Source organism: Dama dama, chromosome X (genome assembly GCF_033118175.1).
Source record: "Dama dama isolate Ldn47 chromosome X, ASM3311817v1, whole genome shotgun sequence".
In the NCBI taxonomy this organism is placed as follows: Eukaryota; Metazoa; Chordata; class Mammalia; order Artiodactyla; family Cervidae; genus Dama; species Dama dama.
The window spans coordinates 22,059,496-22,080,484 of NC_083714.1; the positions used below are offsets into that span (position 1 = coordinate 22,059,496).

Sequence of the window (20,989 nt, forward strand, 5' to 3'; positions counted from 1 at the left end):
CTTGCTTTAAAGATCAGAAATTTTATAAATAATTGTATTGTCTTTTTAGGGTCAGTGTCTTTAGAGTGAAATGATTGACTTTACTATGAGAAACATGTAGACCCAAGAAGTAATTTCTGTGAAACCAAAGCTTTCACATGATGTGCCTAATAAGTAAGGAGGAAGATATTTACAAGTTAATTTGTCATTTCTGCGCAGCATGTTTTACCCAGCACAATGCCTTTTTTGTGTTAGTTTTTTCATAAATTCCTGAATTGCATTTGTTTATGTTTTATGCATTGTACCATCTTTCAAGTCTTTTAATTCTCAGGGTCATTTAAATTAAACCTATATAAAGCATGTAAACATTTTTTTTCTTAACACTGATTAGTCAATTGTATAGTAAGTATACATAGAGAGTTTTGAGAAGTTTTGAGAAATGGCTTCTTTTAAAATGACTTCTTCTTGTAGTAATGATGCAGCACAGTCAGACGATGAAGAGAAGTTACAGTCTCAACAAACAGATACTGATGGTGGACGGTTAAAACAGAAAACGTGAGTTACATCCAATTTCTTCATTTCAGGCTTCTATTACTATATATGTGTATGTGTGTGTGTGTGTGTATTTTATATATGAGAACTGTCATACTGTTTTAAATCTATGCTCTGGCCAGTTTGTTTGTCCATCTACCACCACCACTCCCTGCCCTCAGGCAATGGATTATGAGTTCCTTGAGGCTGTCTTGGTCAATTTTATAGCATCTGACATACAGTAAATGACCAATAACGTTTTGCTTCATGCTTGTATTATTTTTCTAATGGTAGATAGGTACCAGAAGTGTTGGTAGAAGAACATGATTGTTCTTGAAGTTGCTTTTTCCATTTCACATCATTGCTCCAAATCCTATTTGTCTTTCTAAACTCAACTACATGAGACTCTTCCTGACTACTCCAGTTCATAGTAAAGATTTTCCTGTTCTCAATTTCAGTGACAGCCATAGTCTATATACCATACATTTGCTATTTATATTATCTTAAATTGTTTTCTGATTTAAAAAATAAATACATGTTAAACAACTAGACCATAAGAACTGATACTTTGGAACTGTGGTGTTGAAGAAGATTCTTGAGAGTTCTTTGGACTGCAAGGAGATCAAACCAGTCAGTCGTAAAGGAAATCAATCCTGAATATTCATTGAAAGGACTAATGCTGAAGCTGCAGTACTTTGTCCACCTGATGAGAAGAATTGACTCATTTGAAAAGACCCTGATGCTGGGAAAGATTGAAGGCAGGAGAAAGGGACAACAGAGGATGAGATGTTTGGATGGCATCACCTACTCAGTGGACATGAGATTAAGCAGGCTCCAGGAGATGGTGAAAGACAGGGAAGCCTGGCATGCTGCAGTCCGTGGGGTCACAAAGAGTCAGACGTGACTGAATGACTGAACAACAACAATATGTTCCAAAAGGATTTTGATCATACCATTCTTTTTCCCTGTATAAAAATCTAGCACAGGGACTTCCCTGGTGGACCAGTGGTTGAGACTCCAAGCTTCTAATGCAGGAGGCCTGGGTTCAATCCCTGCTCGGGGAACTAGATCCCACATGCTGCAACTAAAGATCCTGCATGTGGCAGAGAAGGTTCCATGTGCTAAGACCCAGTGCAGCCAAATAAATAAAAAGTTTAAAAAAAAAAATCTAGCACAGTGGTAGACATGTAGGATTTCCTTGATTATACACAAGTCCCTTGTTGTTGAGTCACTCAGTTGTGTCTGACTCTTTGCGACCCCATGGACTGCAACATGCCAGGCTTCCCTGTCCTTCACTATCTCCCAGAGTTTGCTCAGATTCATATCCATTGAGACAATGATGCCATCCAACCATGTCATCCTCTGTCACACCCTTCTCCTGTCCTCAGTCATTCCCAGCATCAGGGTCTTTTCAAATTAGTTGGTGGCTTCAGCTTTGGCATCAGTCCTTCCAATAAATATTTGGGACTGATTTCCTTTAGGATTGACTGGTTTGATCTCCTTGCTGTCCGAGGGACTCTCAAGAGTCTTCTCTAGCACCACAGTTGGAAAGCATCAGTTCTTTGGCACTCAGCTTTCTTTATGATCCAAGTCTCACATCCATACGTGACTACTGGAAAAACCATAGCTGTGACTATATGGACCTTTGTCGGCAAAGTGATGTCTCTGCTTTTGAATACGCTGTCTAGGTTTGTCACAGCTTTTCTTCCAAGGAGCAAGCATCTTTTAATTTGATGGCTGCAGTCACTGTCTGCAGTGATTTTTGGAGCCCAAGAAAATAAAGTCTGTCATTGTTTCCATTTTTTCCCCATCTGTTTGTCATGAAGTGATGGGACTGGATGCTGTGATCTTCGTTTTTTGAATGTTGAGTTTAAAGCCAGCTTTTTCACTCTCCTCTTTCACCTTCATAAAGAGGCTCTTTAGTTCTTCCTCACTTTCTGCCATGAGGGTGGTGTCATCTGCATACCTGAGACTATTGAAATTTCTCCTCGCAATTTTGATTCCAGCTTGTGATTCATCCAGATTGGCAGGCATTTTTCATGATGTACTCTGCATGCAAGTTAAATAAGCACGGTGATAATATACAGCCTTGCCATACTCGTTTCCCAATTTTGAACTGTCCTTTGTTCCATGTCCAGTTCTAACTGTTGCATTTGACCTGCATGTAGGTTTCTCAGGAGACAGGTAAGGTGGTTTGGTATTCCCATCTCTTTAAGAATTTTCCACAATTTGTTGTGATACACAGTCAAAGGCTTTAGTGTCATCAATGAGTCAGAAATATATGTTTTTCTGGAATTCCTTTGCTTTTTCTATGATCCAGTGGATCTTGGCAATTTGATCTCTGGTTCCTTTGCCTTTTCTTAATCTAGCTTGTACATCTGGAAGTCCTTTAATTGGCAATAATTTAGTCTAAGGCCAAAGCGAGTTCTCCACTCAAGTCTGATCTTTTCCTCATGTGGAAAGTATAGCAAAAAAAACATTGAGATTTTTTTAGAAAAGGTATGCCCACAGTGGAGGTATATGATAACACCTCAGCCATCTGGACCCTGGCTGTCTAGCAGTGGCAACTATTAAGGACCGTATAATTAGAATTATTCAGGAGGCATATAAACATCTAGGAAAGAGTGCTCCATGCAGTAAAGCTCATTATTTTTTAAAAAGAAAAGCTCCTCAGGTTTATTGAAAACCTTTATACTTCTTACATAATTTTAAAAAGTCTGGTCATCTGATATTTGATCTCAGAGCAAAATAGAAGCATCAAACCATGACAGATATAAGTTAGCACATACGAATGTCAGAGAATACTCTGATTGCAAGAGAAGAATCAGGAAAATGATAAAAAGGACTCATATATTGCTCAGCCATTCCACATGGCAGTGCTTTCAACTTCGTCTCACATCATGATGTTCAGAACATGGTATTATTTGCACTGAATCCTGGGGTAAGCTGATGAGGCAGCTGATGGCCAGAAGAGACTGACCCAGGGTTCTGGCTTCTCTGGACCCTACCCTGTTGCCTTGAAGGCTGAGAGGGGAACCATTATTATGGCCCACTTGCAATCATTTGAGAAGCCTTGGTGTATTCAGTTCAGTTCACTTCAGTTCAGTTGCTCAGTCGTGTCTGACTCTTTGCGACCCCATGAATCGCAGTATGCCAGGCCTCCCTGTCCATCACCAACTCCCGGAGTTTACTCAAACTCATGTCCATCGAGTCGGTGATGCCATCCAGCCATCTCATCCTCTGTCGTCCCCTTCTCCTCCTGCCCCCAATCCCTCCCAGCATCAGGTGTATTAAAGAATAGTAAAGATGGTAACTGACCCTATTTATTAAAGAAACTTATTAAGCATTAAGTACCATTGAAGAAGGCACAAATGTATGTATTTTAGAGATGGTCTCATACAAACTGGCTAAAATATCTGCTTTCTTGCTTATAGTAGTAGTAAACCTATAGTTAACCAGAAAAATATAACTTCAGTTATAAATAACAGAGACCTTATTGTGATTTTTAAAATGGTTTATCTGTTTTTAATCTCTATATTTATTTAATCTCTGTATCACAGGTATAAACTAGTGGTTACCAGTGGGGAGAGGGAAGAAGGGAGAGGCAAGATAGGGGTAGGGGATTAAGAGATACACACTGCTATGTATAAAATAAGCTACAAGAATATATTGTACAGCATGGGGGATATAGCCACTATTTTATAATAACTTTATTTAATTTTTATTTTATATTGGAGTATAGTTGACTTACAATATCATATTAGCTTGACTGGTGTACGGCAAAGTGATTCAGTTATGCATGTGCATATATTCATTCTTTTTCAGATTCTTTTCCCATATAAGTTATTAGAGAATATTGAATAGGGTTTCCTGTGCTATACAGTAGATCCTTGTTGATTATCTATTTTATATATAGTAGTATGTAAATGTCAATCCCAAACTCCTAATTTATCTCCCCCCTCCACCTTTCCCCTTTGGTAACTGTAAGTTTGTTTTCGAAATCTGTGAGTATGTTTCTGTTTTGTAAATAAGTTCATTTGTATCGTTTTTTTAGATTCCACATGTAAGTGATAACATATGATATTTGTGTTTGTCTGACTTACTTCACTTATGTATGATAACCTCTAGGTCCGTCCATGTTGCTACAAATCTCATTATTTCATTCTTTTTATGGCTGAGTAATATTCCATTGTATATATGTACCTCATTTTCTTTATTCATTCCTTTGTTGATGGACATTTAGGTTGCTTCCGTGTCTTGGCTATTGTGAGTAATGTACATTGGGGATGCATGTATCTTTTCAAAGTGTGCTTTTCTCCAGATATATGCCCAGAGGAGTGGGATTGCTGGACCACATGGTAGTTCTTTTTTTATTTTTTTAAGGAATCTCCATACTGTTCTCCATAGTGGTTTTACCAATTTAAATTCCCACCAACATGTGGGAGGTTTCCCTTTTTGCCCTACCCTCTCCAGCATTTATTGTTTGTAGACTTTCTGATGATGACCATTCTGGCTGGTGTGAGGTGATGCCTCATTGTAGTTTTGATTTGCATTTCTCTAATAATTAGTAATGTTGAGCATCTTTCTGTCTGCTTTTTTGCCATCTATATGTCTTCTTTGGAGAAATGTCTCTTTGGATCTTCTGCTCATTTTTAATTGGATTGTATGGTTTTTGGTTTTTTTTGATATTCAGCTGGCAGGAGCTGTTTTTTATATTTTGGAGATTAGTCCCTTGCTGGTCACTTCATTTGCAAATATTTTCTCCCATTCTGTGGGTTGTCTTTTGTTTTGTTTGTGATTTCCTTTGCTGTGCAAATGCTTTTAAGTTTAATTAGATCCCACTTTTTTTGTTTTTATTTTCATTACTCCAGGAGTTAGATCCAAAAAGATAGTGCTGCAATTTATGCCAAAGAGTGTTATACCTTTGTTTTCCTCTAGTGACATAATGCTGTAGAGGATATGATACTGTCATTGGGGAGAACTGCCTATATTTCCTTTGTAGCCATATTGATTTGAGTATATTTGTTCCATAGAACAAGGGATTTGGGGAGTTAAACACCTACTATTTATATAAAAAAGGAGTTATTTCAAAATGATACACTTTACCAGTCACAGCTGATGAGATTATCTGTGAATTGTTGAACTTTTACAGTTAGTTGAGTTAATAAGAAGTAATCTGGGTTGGTTTTTTTTTTTTTTCACATTTTTGGTAAGGACTCAACTAAAGAAGTTCCTAGGAAAATCAGTAAAGAGAGCGAAGCACCTTGCTGAGGAATATGGTGAACGTGCTGTAAATAAAGTTAAAAGTGTTAGAGATGAAGGTAAGGGAAATAGAACCCTTTAACTGAATATTTAATTGATTTGTAGTCATTTAAGTTTAGCCTGAGGTTTATAAGAAACATTCTGTTTTATTGAAAGTAATAAATCTTTATAGCTTTTATCTTAGCATTTCAATAAATCATGTTACTCACTATCAATTTTATGAGTGGAAAGAAAAATTTATTTATCTTAAACATGAATTTGTACATATTTTGCGACTGTGGCAACTTGGAAGAGTTGATTGTTCAATAATCAGTCGTAAATTAGTTTTGTAAGACTAATGTTTATAAATATTCTCAAAATTAGGTAAATTTTCTCAATTTCTGTACCTTAACTTCCTGTGCCCTTGTTATAACTGTATTCATTTGTTTTATTTAATAAGCACTTATGTAGTATTTATTCTGTGCCAAACACTGTTCTCAGCACTTTCACCTGTATGAGCTCATTTACTCCTCTTAAAAAGTCTATGAAGTAAGTACCATTATTGTTGTTGTTTAGTCACTAAGTCATATCTGACTCTTTGTGACTCTGTGGACTCTAGCCTACCAGGCTCCTCTGTCCATGGGTTTTCCCAGGCAAGAATACTTCAGTGTGTTGCCATTTCCTTCTCCAGGGGATCTTCCCGACCCAGAGGTTGAACCCATGTCTCCTGCATTGCAGGCGGGTTCTTTACCACTGAGCCACCAGGGAAACCCCCATGACTGAGTACAGTGGGGATACCATTATTATCCCATTTTATAGATGGAAAACTGAGGCACAGAAAGGTCAAATACCTTGCCCATAGTCACATAGATAATAAATGACAGAGCGGAATTTGGACCCAGGCAGTCTGGTACTACCAGACTCCATGCTGCTAAACCAATATGCTATTTAGTAGTAGACAGATTTTGCTTTTTCCAATTAATGAATCTTCTTGGTAAGCAGTAGATATGAAAATATGATTGTAGCAATATCTACATTAGCTAGTGATGCTTTCTATTGCTTTTCTATTCAGTTTTTCATACTGATCAAGATGATCCTTCATCAAGTGATGATGAAGGAATGCCGTACACAAGACCAGTTAAATTCAAAGCAGCACATGGCTTCAAAGGACCTTACGATTTTGATCAGATCAAAGTGGTACAAGATCTTAGTGGTGAACATATGGTAAGCAACCTTTTCATTTTTTAGGATTGATTCTGTTTTCATTGAGAGGAATAATTTGGCTTCTATAAAGCTGATGTCTTCTTATGTATATAATTTTGCTAGCCTGAGCCATGAAGAGTGAATTGATATTAATATGATTTAATGAATAAGTAATGCAGAGTCCGTCTCTGAATTGTTGTTCAAGAAGTGACTTATAAGTAAACTCTAGGCCTGTATCATTAAGAAAGCTATGTAAACTTCCTTTTACCAAAGAAAGGTACCAAACTTAAAAGCAATTAAGGTTGATCTGTCACTTTGAACAATGTTTAAAATGTTCCCTGGTATATTTTAAATAATTTATACAAATGTTTCAGAAGCTCAGTATATTTTGTGAAGTGAAAGAGCAAAGAGAGAGGTAGAGGTACAGGTTGTCTTAAAATGTACCAAAGTAGATGTCAAGTTCACAAAGTACATCACAGTTACCCCCTGAAAATGCTAGAAACACAAGGAAGAGTGTAATAAACTCAGAACTGGATAAGAGATGCTGTGGGTCTTTGACCAGGGGATCTACTTATCTATTTACATTTTTAAATCTAAAAGTTGGCTTATACATATCAGGTGGCAACCAGATTTGAATTTATTTTGGTGCTTATAATCTACACATAAAATGTTTGAGTAGTAGAGCATAGGGAACTATATTCAATATCCTGTGATAAACTATAATGGAAAAGAGTATGAAAAAGAATATGTATTATATTTACAACTGAATCACTGTGCTATATGGCAGAAATTAACATTGTAAATCAGTTACACTTCAATAAAATAAAAGTTTTTAAAAAGCTTGAGTTGTTTATAGTAAGTTCCTTAAGGAATCTGATTAATTTCCTTGTACTGTATTGAGTCTCTTTCAGTATTTCCAGTTTTAAGTTAAAATCTCATGGCAATAAGCTCCAAATGACAAATTTCTTAATGTTTTTGTGGGAATTTTGTGGAAATGAATATTCCAGTAAATAAACTGTTACCTCTAACTTGGATGATCTTTTTGATCTGCATAGATGTATGTTATCAATTTAATAGTGGTTATAAGATTATTTGGGATTTGGCGTTTCCAATTTAAGGATTCACATTCTTTATTGCTTTCCCCCACGTACCTCCCCATCCTTTTCAGTACTGTCTGTCTGGGAATTTTAGCAATATGTTACAAAACTTTTTTTTCTGGGGAGAAAAACAGAATGAGACCACGCCATTGCAGCATTTCCAAATGCCCAGTGCTGTGAGGGTTACTGCTAAGGTGCACCTTATTCTTCCCTCAGCCCTCCTCAGGAGTTGTTATTGCTATTCTCAGGGCTGTGCCCCCTCCTATCCCACTTGTTGTCATGTTCAGCTAGGAGACTAAGACCACAAACTAGGATTTGTACTTTTGCAGTGAAGGTTTCTGGCTACCTCAGATCTCCCATTTTCATTAATATGTGGACAATATGTGGGTCTTGAAGTTGTTAGTTTACATTATAGCAAACTGCAGCTCAGCTGTCTTTCCCCTGTCTTCAAAAGCCCCTTTTGTGGTATTATAGCACCACTGGACTGTTAGCTTTAAGTGGTGCTAGTAATGTGAGCATTATTTTAGTATACAGTAAGTCCCCTACATATAAACCTTCAACCTGCGAACTTTCAAAGATGCGAACCAGCGTTCACATGTCTAATCACATGTCTAATCACGTAGTTCACGTGTCTGGCGTACATGGTCACATGCGTGCATCCTCTACAAGTGCTTGTGCTTTTGTGTACTTTACTGTACTGTGTAGAGTACAGTAGTGCAGTATCCTTATTTTAAGTCCAGGATGTCTGGAAGCAAGTATAAAAGCAGTGGTGATGTAGCTGGTACTACTGTACTTTTCAAGGTACTGTACTGTTAGATTAAAAATGTTGCCTTAATTTTTTATGTTGTGTATTATTTGTTTGGAAAGTATCATAAGTCTATTACAGTACTATATAGCTGATTGTGTTAGTTGGGTACCTAGGCTAACTTTGTTGGACTTAAGAACAAATTGGATTTATGAAGGCACTTTTGGAATGGAATTTGTTCATGTGCAGGGACTTTACTGTATGTACAATTTGGCATCCAACTTATAAGTATTTTTTTTTTGGCTGAAAAATAATGTCTCAGCTTTTCAACTTTGAACCTTCCTTTGTTTTCACAGGGAGCTGTGTGGACCATGAAATTTTCTCACTGTGGCAGATTACTTGCCTCTGCTGGACAAGACAATGTAGTGAGAATATGGGCTTTAAAAAATGCTTTTGACTATTTCAACAATATGCGAATGAAATACAATACAGAAGGTATTTTTCCTTTATTGGTGGAGTTTAAAAAATCTGGAGACATCTGGCATTTTTACATTTTAGGTGTAATAATGCCCTCTTATCTGGCAATCATTTGCATCAACCACTACTTTCCATAAAAGCCACAAACCTAAAAGTAAGACAGAAGTCATCAGCAAAAAGCATCTAAACCCAGTGAAAAAAACTACCACAAAGTTTTTGACTTTATCTCTTATCAGGTATACTGCAGAGTTAAATTCATGAACTATTGAGGACAAGGTTGTTTGGTTCCCCTGGTAACTTTCAGTTCTATCCTAGGTTAAAATGAAATGTGTGATTAATCTAGAAAAAGAATGAGAATAATACATACATCTAATAAGTAAAGAATGATTAAGGAAACAAAAGCCATGGAAAGTAAATGTTATTTGTCAATACATCAAAGAGTATATGAAACTAGGTTAAATGGAAAAGAGAGACCCCAGAATATGATGTGTGTACACACGATTACAACTATGTAAAATATTTCTGTATTATGTTATCAGCAAAGTGTTTAGAATTGATGTTTTAGGAGCTTTAAGTTTATAGGATTCTTTTCTTGTAATTATTGTCATTATTATTTAACTGCAGTACATTTTCTCCACAAACCTCTTGCTATCCAATCATCCAAGGCTGAATACATGAAGTTAAGATATGGGAGAAAAAAGAATAGAGGTGACCATGGGCAGGAGTATAGAATATAGTTGAAATAGTAGTTTGAGGAACATAGAAATCTAGGGAGAGCCACTAAACTGGCCAGCAGGGCCCATATACTTTAGTAGCCCCATGAGGTTGTTTGCAATATGTTCTAATAACATAATTTGAGATGATATTGAGTTGACAGAAAGTAAAGCTATGTCTATTATACATTTCCTTTATTGCCCTGCCTAGAGCAGAAAGACTATTTTCAGTGGCCATTGAGATTTAACCCAGCTCAGACACTTTTTGCCCCTTTATTGTTCATGTTGCTAATTGTTCTGATTGACAAGAATGTCTTCACAATGAATAATGAGGATATAACAATATTTTATTAAATTGGAGATGTGGTTAAGCCAATTTATAAAGAGTCTATATAAAAATAATAAGAACAAATACTTTGGTGCCTAAGAGTTAATGCTTTGCTTGTTTAGAAAAATACATTTTTCTAGAATGATACATTCTGTGACTTTTAATTAGGTGTTACTGTATTATTATTTGTGATTGATGTTTTCTGTGTGTGTGTATACAGTTGTATATACATACGTGCCTTTTTACAATTATTATGTCATTTTAGGACGTGTGTCCCCATCACCTTCTCAGGAAAGTCTAAATTCATCAAAATCTGATACAGATACAGGGGTATGTTCATTATTTTATGGTTACTATTGTTATATGCTATGATTTTTCTTTTACCATAAAGTACCTTATTGTTTATCAGATATTACAGATTCATGAAAGCACTTAAAATTGGATGCATTAGAAATGAGAATTCCTTCTGTTAGAATTAGTAAATGAAAAATTGTGATGGTTAAAGGTTGTCAGACAGTAACTAATATTACTCAAGCTACCATACTAATGTAAATCTAAACAAAAAAAATTCCCTCCCCTCAAATCCACGTGAGATATTTTATTTAAAAATTTTTTCCTATTTTTTGCCCACACCACACAGCATGTGAGATCTTAGTTCCCTGACCAGGGATTGAACCTGTTGCCCCTGCAGTGGAAGCACAGTGTCTTAGACACTGGCCCACCAGGGAAGTCCCTAGATATTTTTAAAATAATAAAAGTAACGAATACCTGAATAAGAAGTAACTAAGAAAAGAAAAAAAGATACTGAAATACCTTAATTTTTCCATCTTCTTGGTTTAGTAAATGTTTTATCCCAGTGTCAGGTAGTTTAAAATATCTTAATGATTTTCATTTGGTCTCAGAGCTGGAAAGTTAAATATAACCAGTTTTAAACCTAAAAAGCAGAATGCAAAATATTATTCTAAGCTGTCCCCTGTAGTGCTTATGTATTGAGTGAGGCAAAGGTGATGTCAACAAAGAGAACCTAAAATGTTCACCTGCTCAGTAGTATTTTGCTGGGATTCCATTCGCTCTGTAGTATTTGACACTAGTTTTCCCCACTCTGAACGTACTCCCCTCAGCTTTCCATGGTTCTGCTCTTCCTTGTTCCCTGCCTGTACCCCTGCTGTCTCTTCCTCTTCCACCCCCTTAAGTATTGCTGTTTCTCTTGAGTTTTGTCCTTTGTCCATTCTCAATTAAGATATTCACTCACTACCTCCAGTCCTGAACTGGCTTTGGCTCCAAAATTCTTGTTTTCTTTCAAGAGCTTTATGTTTTTTAAACAACAATGAAATCTTATTGTGCATGCTACCCTTTTCACATAACATTATATAAAGGCTCTCTCCACCTACATGTTCTTTAAGCACATCAATTAACTATACTCCCTCAACAAATGTTTTTTGAGTGTCTGTTACATGTTCTACATACTGCTAGATTCTGCAGAATCAAAGGAGACTTATTTTCTGGCCTCAGGGACCTTGCTGAGTAGTGAAATAGATATGCCTGCAGTTATAGTATTTGATGGTAATACTCTATCGAAGATACGACACAAATATACAAGTTAGCCTTATGAATCAGGGTGTCAGGAAAAGCTCCCTGGAGGCTTTTGAACGAGGAGTCAATTATGTAAGACAAGGAAGGAAGGGGAGTATCAGAGCAGATACCAAGTGCAAAAGTGTGGAGGCTGAAACAGCATGGCATTTTAAAGATACTACCTGGCTGGACCAAAGGCTGCATGTGTGGGAGTTGTGGGAAAGGTAGACAGGTTAAACCAAGACGTGAACTTTATCCTCAAGGTACTGGGGAAGGATGAACTTTGAGGGGTTTAGATCAGAAGCCGAGTTAAAATGTTTAGATTTTTGTTTTGGAAAGAGCATTCTGGTAGCAGTGTAAAAGACAGATTGGATGGAGGTTCCAGGCTAGAGACAGGGAGACTGTTAAAGAGGCTTTCAACTTCATAAAGAAATGAGTACTTCAATTATGGTAGATTATGATAGCAATGAGTCTGGACACCTTAAAGAGGAGCTGAATTTGAGAAATATAAAAGAAAGAATTGATAACTCACTACCTGGGGCAAAAAATGAGTAGCATAGGATGATTCCCTTGTGTCTGACTTGAGCAGCTGGTTAGATATTAATGATCATTCTTGAAAATGTTTTTTATTATTATCTACCCACAACCCTGCTTCTGCTCTTTTGAGCCATCTTTAATGGCATCAACATCCATAAGTTACCTTTTTAACTCAGAAACACTCTATTACTTTTTCTTTCTTACTCACAGGTCAAATTACTTAAAAATTCTATCCAATGGATAAATGGATAAATATATTTGTGTTTGGTGCGCTTGATTAGTGGAATACCAATATGGGTGTTATAGAATTTAATTTCTGCTTAGAATTTTTGAGAATAGATTGTAGGGGAGGAATAAGTTGCCTATACCATCTTACGTTCTGTGGCTGGGATCTATGAAATAATCTGACAAAAGACAGATTAAGAGGAGAGACAGTTTATTATGTATGCATATAGAGGCCTTCCTAGGGAAAGAATGAAGACCCCCCAAAACTGTTATACACAGGAGCTTATGTATCATTTTAACAAAGAGCAAGAAGTTAGTGGAAAAGTGACAAGATAAAGAAAAAGGAGTTTAGTCTTTTAGGGGCAGTAAATTGTGAGAAGGTAAATCTGTTGAGGAAACTAATGGAAGGTAACGGTTATTTACTAAGATTCTGTTTAGGCAGGTAAGATTGATTCTCTCCTTCCTGGTAAGGGAGAGGTAAGGGGGAGACAGCTTCACAAAGGGCATTTTATGCTCTGCTTTCAGATAGAAAGGAGGAGGGCAGATGTTTTTTCTTGTCTCTCTTTCTTCTCAGTTCCCTTCAGCTCAAAATAATCCTTAGGCAAAGGGGCATGTTTTGGGGTGACATTCTGATCTCCTTCAAAATCATTAGAGTCTAAAACTCGAATGAAAAGACTTAACTGTGAGAAAGTGAGACGAAATTTTTGTGAAATTGTGCACATGCAGTATTTTATTAAAAATGCACACTAGTGTGCTCGCTTCGGCAGCACATATACTAAAATTGGAACGATACAGAGAAGATTAGCATGGCCCCTGCGCAAGGATGACACGCAATTCATGAAGCGTTCCATATTTTTTGAAGCTGGAGCCCCTTATACAGAGTGAAGTAAGCCAGAAAGATAAAGAACATTACAGCATACTAACACATATATATGGAATTTAGAAAGATGGTAACGATAACCCTATATGCAAAACAGAAAAAGAGACACAGAAATACAGAACAGACTTTTGAACTCTCTGGGAGAAGGCGAGGGTGGGATGTTTCGAGAGGAATCGGGTGGAGAGGGAGGTGGGAGCGGGGATTGGGATGGGGAAGACGTGTAAATCCATGGCTGATTCATATCAATGTATGACAAAACCCACTGAAATGTTGTGAAGTAATCAGCCTCCAACTAATAAAAAAATTTAAAAAAAAATAATAATAACAAAAAAAAACTAGCTTACATTCAAGAGCTAAAAAAAAAAAAATGCACACTAGTTTATATTTGGTTCAGCCAACAAACAGTTATTAAATGTCAAAAATGTCTTAGGCACTGAAAATATAAAGTTGCCATGGATAATTCATGCCAACGAGCAATGCATGGGAGAAGACGGATATCGACAATGATAATATATGCCCAAAACAGAATTACCATTTTCCTGAGAAAATCACTCCTTTGATGGTCTACATACTTGACATCAGGTCATTGTTTAATAAATATGTCATCTCCTGAGTTAGAAGCTGTGATCACTTTTCATTCTCTTATCTCTTTCAGTGTCTACTCATTTACCATATCCTGTCCACTTAATCTCAGAAATGTCTTTGGAATCTGGCCATTCCTTTCATTTCCACTGCTACAATCCAGGCCTTTATCTCTTACCTGGACCATTATAGCTGTTCTCCCAGATTCCACTCTTTGATCCACACTGCCAGCAGAATTAGTTTCCTGTAAAACAAATCTGATCATGTTACTCTACTGTTTAAGCACTCCTTTTGGCTCTCTTTTTTTCCTATAGAATTAAGTCTAAATCCCTTAGATGACTCAGTCTTTCAGAGATCAGCCTGACCTCAGCTCTCACTGTTACTTCCAACCCTTCCCTCTCCCAAACCTTATGTTCTGAGCCACTTGGTTGTTCATGCCCCAACAAAAATGTCAGACCCTTTGTTGATTTCATGTATTTACATATGCTTTTCCCCTTTTGCTTGGGAAATTCATTTAAGACTTTTCTCCTCACTGAAACATTCCTTGCTTCACCTAATTTAATCAGTGCTCCCTCACTGTTCCCATGGTACTTTGCCCATAGTTCTGTTAAAAGCATTTACTATATACTATATCAAATTATGTAACACCAGCTAACGTTTTATGAGCCTTTACTCTCTGCCATATACTTCACTAAGTACATTTTATGTCTTCACATCACAACAATCCTGGTACTGTTGTGAAGTACTATTAAGAACCCTGTTTTACAGATGAAGAAAAGAAGGCCTAGAGATATTGAGTAATATACCAGTTTTACACACTAGGTAGATACAGTACCAGAATTAGAACCCAGCTCTAATCAGTCTTTTGGGCTTCCCTGGTGGCTCAGATTGTAAAGAATCTGCCTGCAATGAGAATATCTGGGTTCAGTCCCTGGGTCAGAATGATCCCCTGGTGAAGGGAATGGCTACCCATTCAAGTATTCTTGCCTGGAGAATCACATGGATAGAGGAACTTGGAGAGCTACACTCCATGGGGTCAAAAAGAGCTGGACATGACTGAACGACTAACACTTTCATTTTTCTGATCTGTCTTTAGATCTAATGCTCTTAACCATTATGCTCCACTAGTTGGCATCTGAAGGTCTGGTATTGTGTCTTCATTTAGTCAGCAAATACTTACTGAGCGTCTTTGTTGTTCAGTTGCTAAGTCGTGTCTGACTTTTTGCAAGCCCATGGACTGCAGCACGCCAGGCTCCCCTGTCCTTCACTGTCTCCCATAGTTTGCTCAAATTCATGTCCATTGAGTTGGTGCTATCTAACCATCTCATCCTCTACTGCCCTCTTTTGTCTTCTGTCTTTCCCAGCATCAAGTTCTTTTCCTCCGAGTCGGCTCTTTGCATCAAGTGGCCAAAGTATTGGAGCTTCAGGTTCAGCATCAGTCCTTCTAATGAATATTCAGGGTTGATTTCTTTAGGATCGACTGATTTGATCTCCTTGCTGTCCAAGGGACTCTCAAGAGTCTTAACACCATAATTCAAAAGCATTAATTATTTGGTGCTCAGCCTTCTTTCCAGTCCAACTCTCACATCTTTACATGACTACTGGAAAAACCACAGCTTTGACTATACAGACCTTTGCTGGCAAAGTAATGTCTCTGCTTTTTAATATGCTGTCTAGGTTTGTCATAGCTTTCCTTCCAAGGATCAAGCATCTTTGAATTTCACGGCTGCTGTCACTGTCCGCAGTGATATTGGAACCCAAGAAAATAAAATCTTTTGCTGCTTCCACTTTTACCTCTTCTATTTGCCATGAAGTGATGGGACCAGATGTCATGACCTTAGTTTTGAATGTTGAGTTTAAAGCCAGCTTTTTCATTCTCCTCTTTCACCTTCATCAAGAGGCTCTTTAGTTCCTCTTCACTTTCTGTCATAAGGGTAGTAGTATCTTCGTATCTGCGGTTATTGATATTTCTCCCAGCAGTCTTGATTCCAGCTTGTGATTCATCCAGCCTGGCATTTCACATGATGTACTCTGTGTATAAGTTAAATAAGCAGGATGACAATATACAGCCTTGTCCTACTCCTTTCCCAATTTGGAACCAATCAGTTGTTCCATGTCCGGTTCTAACTGTTGCTTCTTGACCTGCATACAGGTTTCTCAGGAGGCAGGTAAAGAGGTCTGGTATTCTCATCTCTTGAAGAATTTTCCACAGTTTGTTGTGATCCACACAGTCAAAGGCTTTCACATAGTCAATGAAGCAGACGTTTTTCTGGAATTCGCTTGCTTTCTCTGTGATCCTGTGAATGTTGGCAATTTGATCTCTGGTTCTTCTGCCTTTTCTAAACCCAGCTTGTACATTGGTTCACATACTGTTGAAGCCTAGCTGAAGGACTTTGAGCATAACCTTACTAGCATGTGAAATGAGCACAATTGTACGGTAGTTTGGCACTGCACTTCTTTGGGATTGGAATGAAAACTGACCTTTTCCAGTCCTGTGGCCATTGCCGAGTTTTCCAAATTTGCTCGCATTTTGAATGCACCACTTTTAACAGCATCACTATTTAAGATTTTAAATAACTCAGCTGGAATTCCATCACTCCACTAGCTTTGTTCATAGTAATGCTTCCTAAGGCCCCCTTGATTTCACACTCCAGGATGTTTAACTCTAGGTGAGTGCCCACAGCATCATGGTTATCCAGGTCCTTAAGACCTTTTTTGTATAGTTCTGTGTATTCTTGCCACCTGTTCTTTATCTCTTTTGCCTCTGTTAGGTCCTTACATTTCCTATCCTTTCTTTTGCCCATCCTTGCATGAAATGTTCCTTTGGTATCTCCAGTTTTCTTGACGAGGTCTCTAGTCTTTCCCATTCTGTTGTTTTCCTCTACTTCGTTGCACTTTCATTGAAAAAGGCCTGTTATCTCTCTTTGCTATTCTCTGGAATGCTTCATTCAGTTGGGTATATTTTTCCTTTTCTCCCTTGCCTTTCACCTCCCAGCTATCTGTAAAGCCTCCTCAGACAACCACTTTACCTTCTTGCATTTCTTTTTCTTGGTGATTGTTTTGGTCACTGCCTCCTGTACAGTGTTATGAACCTCTGTTCATAGTTCTTTAGGTTCTCTGTCTACCAGATCTAGTCCCTTGAATCTGTTCGTCACTTCCACTATATAATCATAAGGTGTTTGATTTAGATCATATCTGAATGGCCTGATGGTTTTCCCTGATTTCTTCAATTAAGCCTGAATTTTGCAATAAGGAGCTCATGATCTGAGCCACAGTCAGCTCCAAATCTTCTTTTTGCTGACTGTGTAGAGCGTCTCGATCTTTGGCTGCAAAGAATGTAATCAGACTGATTTCAGTGTTGACCATTTGGTGATGTCCATGTGTAGAGTCGTCTCTTGTGTTGTTGGAAGAGGGTGTTTGCTATGATCAATATCTGAGCTCAATGGCTCAGAGCTTCATTGAGTTATGCAAGCCCCTTCTGCATGACAAGGCTGTGATCCATGAAGGCTGGGGATATAGTAGTGAATAAAAGAAACCAAAAAATCTATTTTTATGAAACTTACTCTAGTGGTCGAAGACAGAGAAACAAAGCAAGTAAATTTTGTAATATATTAGAAGGCGAAAATTTTCATGGGAAAAAAAAAGTGGGGTGATGGGAGGTAAATACAGTGGACAAGCAAAGCTTCATTGAGAAGTTGTCATCTGAAGAAAACTTGAAGGAGGTGAGAGAGGGATCATCTATCTGGCTATGTGGAGGAGAAGAACATTCCAGGTAGAGGGAACAGCAGCATGTGAAACAGTGATAAGGCAGGAGTTCTGGTATGTTCAGTAAATAGCATTGAGGCCTGGGTAGCTGGAGCCAGTGAGCAAGAGAAGAATAATAGAAAATGAAGTCATGGAGGTGTAGATGGGGCAGCCATAATATGTAGGCCACTGCAAGGACTTTGGCTTTTACTCCGAGAAAGAAGCCGATGGAGAATTTTTGAACAGAGAATGACATAGTCTGACATATTTTAAAAGGCTTATTCTGACTTAAATACTGAGAATAGATTATAAGTAGATTAGAAATATTTATTTTTGCATTCAAGTTATATACCATACCTGGTATATAGTAAGTGTTAATAAATATCAAAAGGTTAACAAATTTTCAAAGCAATCTAACTTTAAAATGACATTTTTATATAATCAGGATATTTAGATATAAATTAGATATTAGATGATACAAATGGTATTTTTAGGTATGATAATGTAATGATAGTTATATTTAAAAGAGAGATTATTAGAGATACATATAGAATATTTACTGATAAAATGACTGATGTTTAGATCTTGCTTTTACTGCTCCAGCAAATATAAGCAAATATATAAAAGTGGGAAGATTGATAAAACAAGATGAATAAAATGTTGATAATCATTAAAAAGGTGATGGACGCATGGAGTTTATGTTACTGTATATTATTTTATCTACTGTGTATATTTGAAATATTCATAATAAGGTTTAATATATACATTATATTTACATAGAGATAAAAATACCTCTCTACATTATATATCTATTCAGAGAGATACAGATAAAATATATAAGATTTCATTTGGTAATTCTTTTTTTTTTTCATTTATTTTTATTAGTTGGAGGCTAATTACAATGTTGTAGTGGTTTTTGCCATACACTGACATGAATCAGCCATGGATTTGCATGTGTTCCCCATCCTGAACCCCCCTCCCACCTCCCTCCCCATCCCATCCCTCTGGGTCATCCCAGTGCACCAGCCCCGAGCACTTGTCTCAAGCATCCAACCTGGGCTGGTGATCTGTTTCACACTTGATAATATACATGTTTCAATGCTATTCTCTCAGATCATTTAGTTTTTCTACTTTCTATGCTTTCTGATTTGTCTATACTGAGTATGTATTACTTTATAATAAAAAATACATGAAGTATTTTAAAAATATGTAGAATACAAGGGGAAGAAAATGGATGTTTTTTTAACTTTATATTGGAGTATAGTTGATTAACAGTGTTGGGATAGGTTCAGGTATACAGCAAAGTGATTCAGATATACATGAAAGAAAATGGATGTTTAAGGAGAAAAAAAGAGACCTGGAATCATGGCTAGGGGCAATACACTAAAGAGTTAATTAAATGAAAAGGATTATTAAACATAAAGTTGAATTTGATGTAATAGGGCAAGAAGCCTGTTTTGTTTTGTGTCTTCCCATGGTGCTCACTAATCTGACAGTAAAATTAGAGGAAGTAGCTGTAGTCATCCAGCATTAGGAGTGTTTGGCAAAGGGTCAGGGCATTGATATTGTTGGTCTCCCTCCACAGTAGATGTGAGGATGTTTTTATAACCTGTAAGATTGTTAACAGCTAACAGGAGTAGTTTCTGTCCTCATGGCCACTGTCTTATTTAAGCCCTCATTACTCTTAAACTTACTGACTGCTCTTCCTGCCCCAACTCTCTTTCCAAACCACCTTTTATGTTATTACCCAGCATTCTCTTTCTAAAGTCCCAGTCAGATCATGTTGTTTTTTTTCTTTTCAGAAACTTGTCTTGGCTCTCCATTACCTTAGAATGTCTGAAATTTTAAACTGCAAATCCAGGGGTCTTTATGATCTGGCCTCAAAGTACCTTTTTGTCCCAATCCTCTGCTTTTTTCCATATAAGTTTTTCTCCCTCCTCATCATTCTATCTACTCTTCCCTAAATATACACATCTTAGCTAAGCTTCTGTATTTTTGCTCAGGCAACATCCTCTAAAACATATGAGGACCAACCTCTGGACTTACAGTTAGATGCTTTGGTTCTGCTGTTTACAGGTGGCTGTGTGACCTTTAATATGTTATTTTGACATCTTTGAGCCTCAATTTTTTCTTAATTTCTTCATCTTCATAATCGTAATACCTACCTCACAGAGTTGTTAGGATTCATTCAGATAATGAATACAAAAGCATATTGTAAAATAAATGCATGGCAAACATGCATGGCATTATTTTCTACCCACCTCTACCTGTCAGTATGCTTTTGACTTCAAATAACAGAAATTCAACTGAAAATGTCTTAAACAATAAGGCAGCCAGTCGGGAGGTAAGGCAGCTCCAGAGTTGGTTAATTCAGCAGCTCAGTTATATCATCAGAGACACAAAGTCATTCCATCCTCCTGCTTTGCTATTCATTATCTGTTGTTCTCTTTAACTTGGTCCCCTCATGGTAGTAAGATGACTGCTACTGTCTTGGTGACTTACTGTCACATGCAGACAACAGTGTTCAGAGGCAGAAAAGAGGACGGTCCCTTTAGAATACTCCTTTTTAAGAGTGAGGAAATCTTTCTAGAAGCCTTCCCTATCTCCTCATCCCCAAACAACCTGCCCTCATGTTTTATTGATGAAAATTCTAGCATATGCTTATGCCTAAACCAATCATCGGTGGAAAAGAGAGTGAGCTCATCATAATTAGCTTAAACCAATCATGATCAGTTCAGTTCAGTCGCTCAGTCCTATCTGACTCTTTGTGACCTCATGAACTGCAGCACTCCAGGCCTCCCTCTCCATCACCAACTCCTGGATTCCACCCAAACCCATGTCCACTGAGTTGGTGATGCCATCCAACCATCTTATCCCCTGTCGTCCCCTTCTCCTCCTGCCCTCAATCTTTCCCAGCATCAGGGTCTTTTCAAATGAGTCAGCTCTCCGCATCAGGTGGCCAGAGTATTGGAGTTTCAGCTTCAACATCAGTCCTTCCAATGAACACCCAGGACTGATCTCCTTTAGGATGGACTGGTTGGATCTCCTTGCAGTCCAAGGGACTACTCTCAAAAGTCTTCTCCAACACCACAGTTCAAAAGCATCAATTCTTTGGCGCTCAGCTTTCTTTATAGT

The 20,989-nt window shown here is 37.4% G+C and overlaps 1 protein-coding gene and 1 non-coding gene across 3 annotated transcripts in view; both read left to right on the plus strand.

The window, feature by feature from the left end:
- Nucleotides 1–20,989, plus strand: part of WDR44 (WD repeat domain 44) — an 88,541-nt gene that overhangs the window by 48,043 nt on the left and 19,509 nt on the right. For both annotated transcript variants that reach the window (XM_061136953.1, XM_061136954.1), the window contains exons 8-12: nt 451–534; nt 5,725–5,831; nt 6,824–6,975; nt 9,153–9,291; nt 10,580–10,644. In XM_061136953.1, the coding sequence (XP_060992936.1) occupies nt 451–534; nt 5,725–5,831; nt 6,824–6,975; nt 9,153–9,291; nt 10,580–10,644 (547 nt within the window). The remainder of the gene's footprint in view (nt 1–450; nt 535–5,724; nt 5,832–6,823; nt 6,976–9,152; nt 9,292–10,579; nt 10,645–20,989) is intronic.
- Nucleotides 13,400–13,505, plus strand: LOC133053200 (U6 spliceosomal RNA). The gene has a single exon (XR_009692135.1). It is a non-coding gene; the product is annotated as a U6 spliceosomal RNA (small nuclear RNA).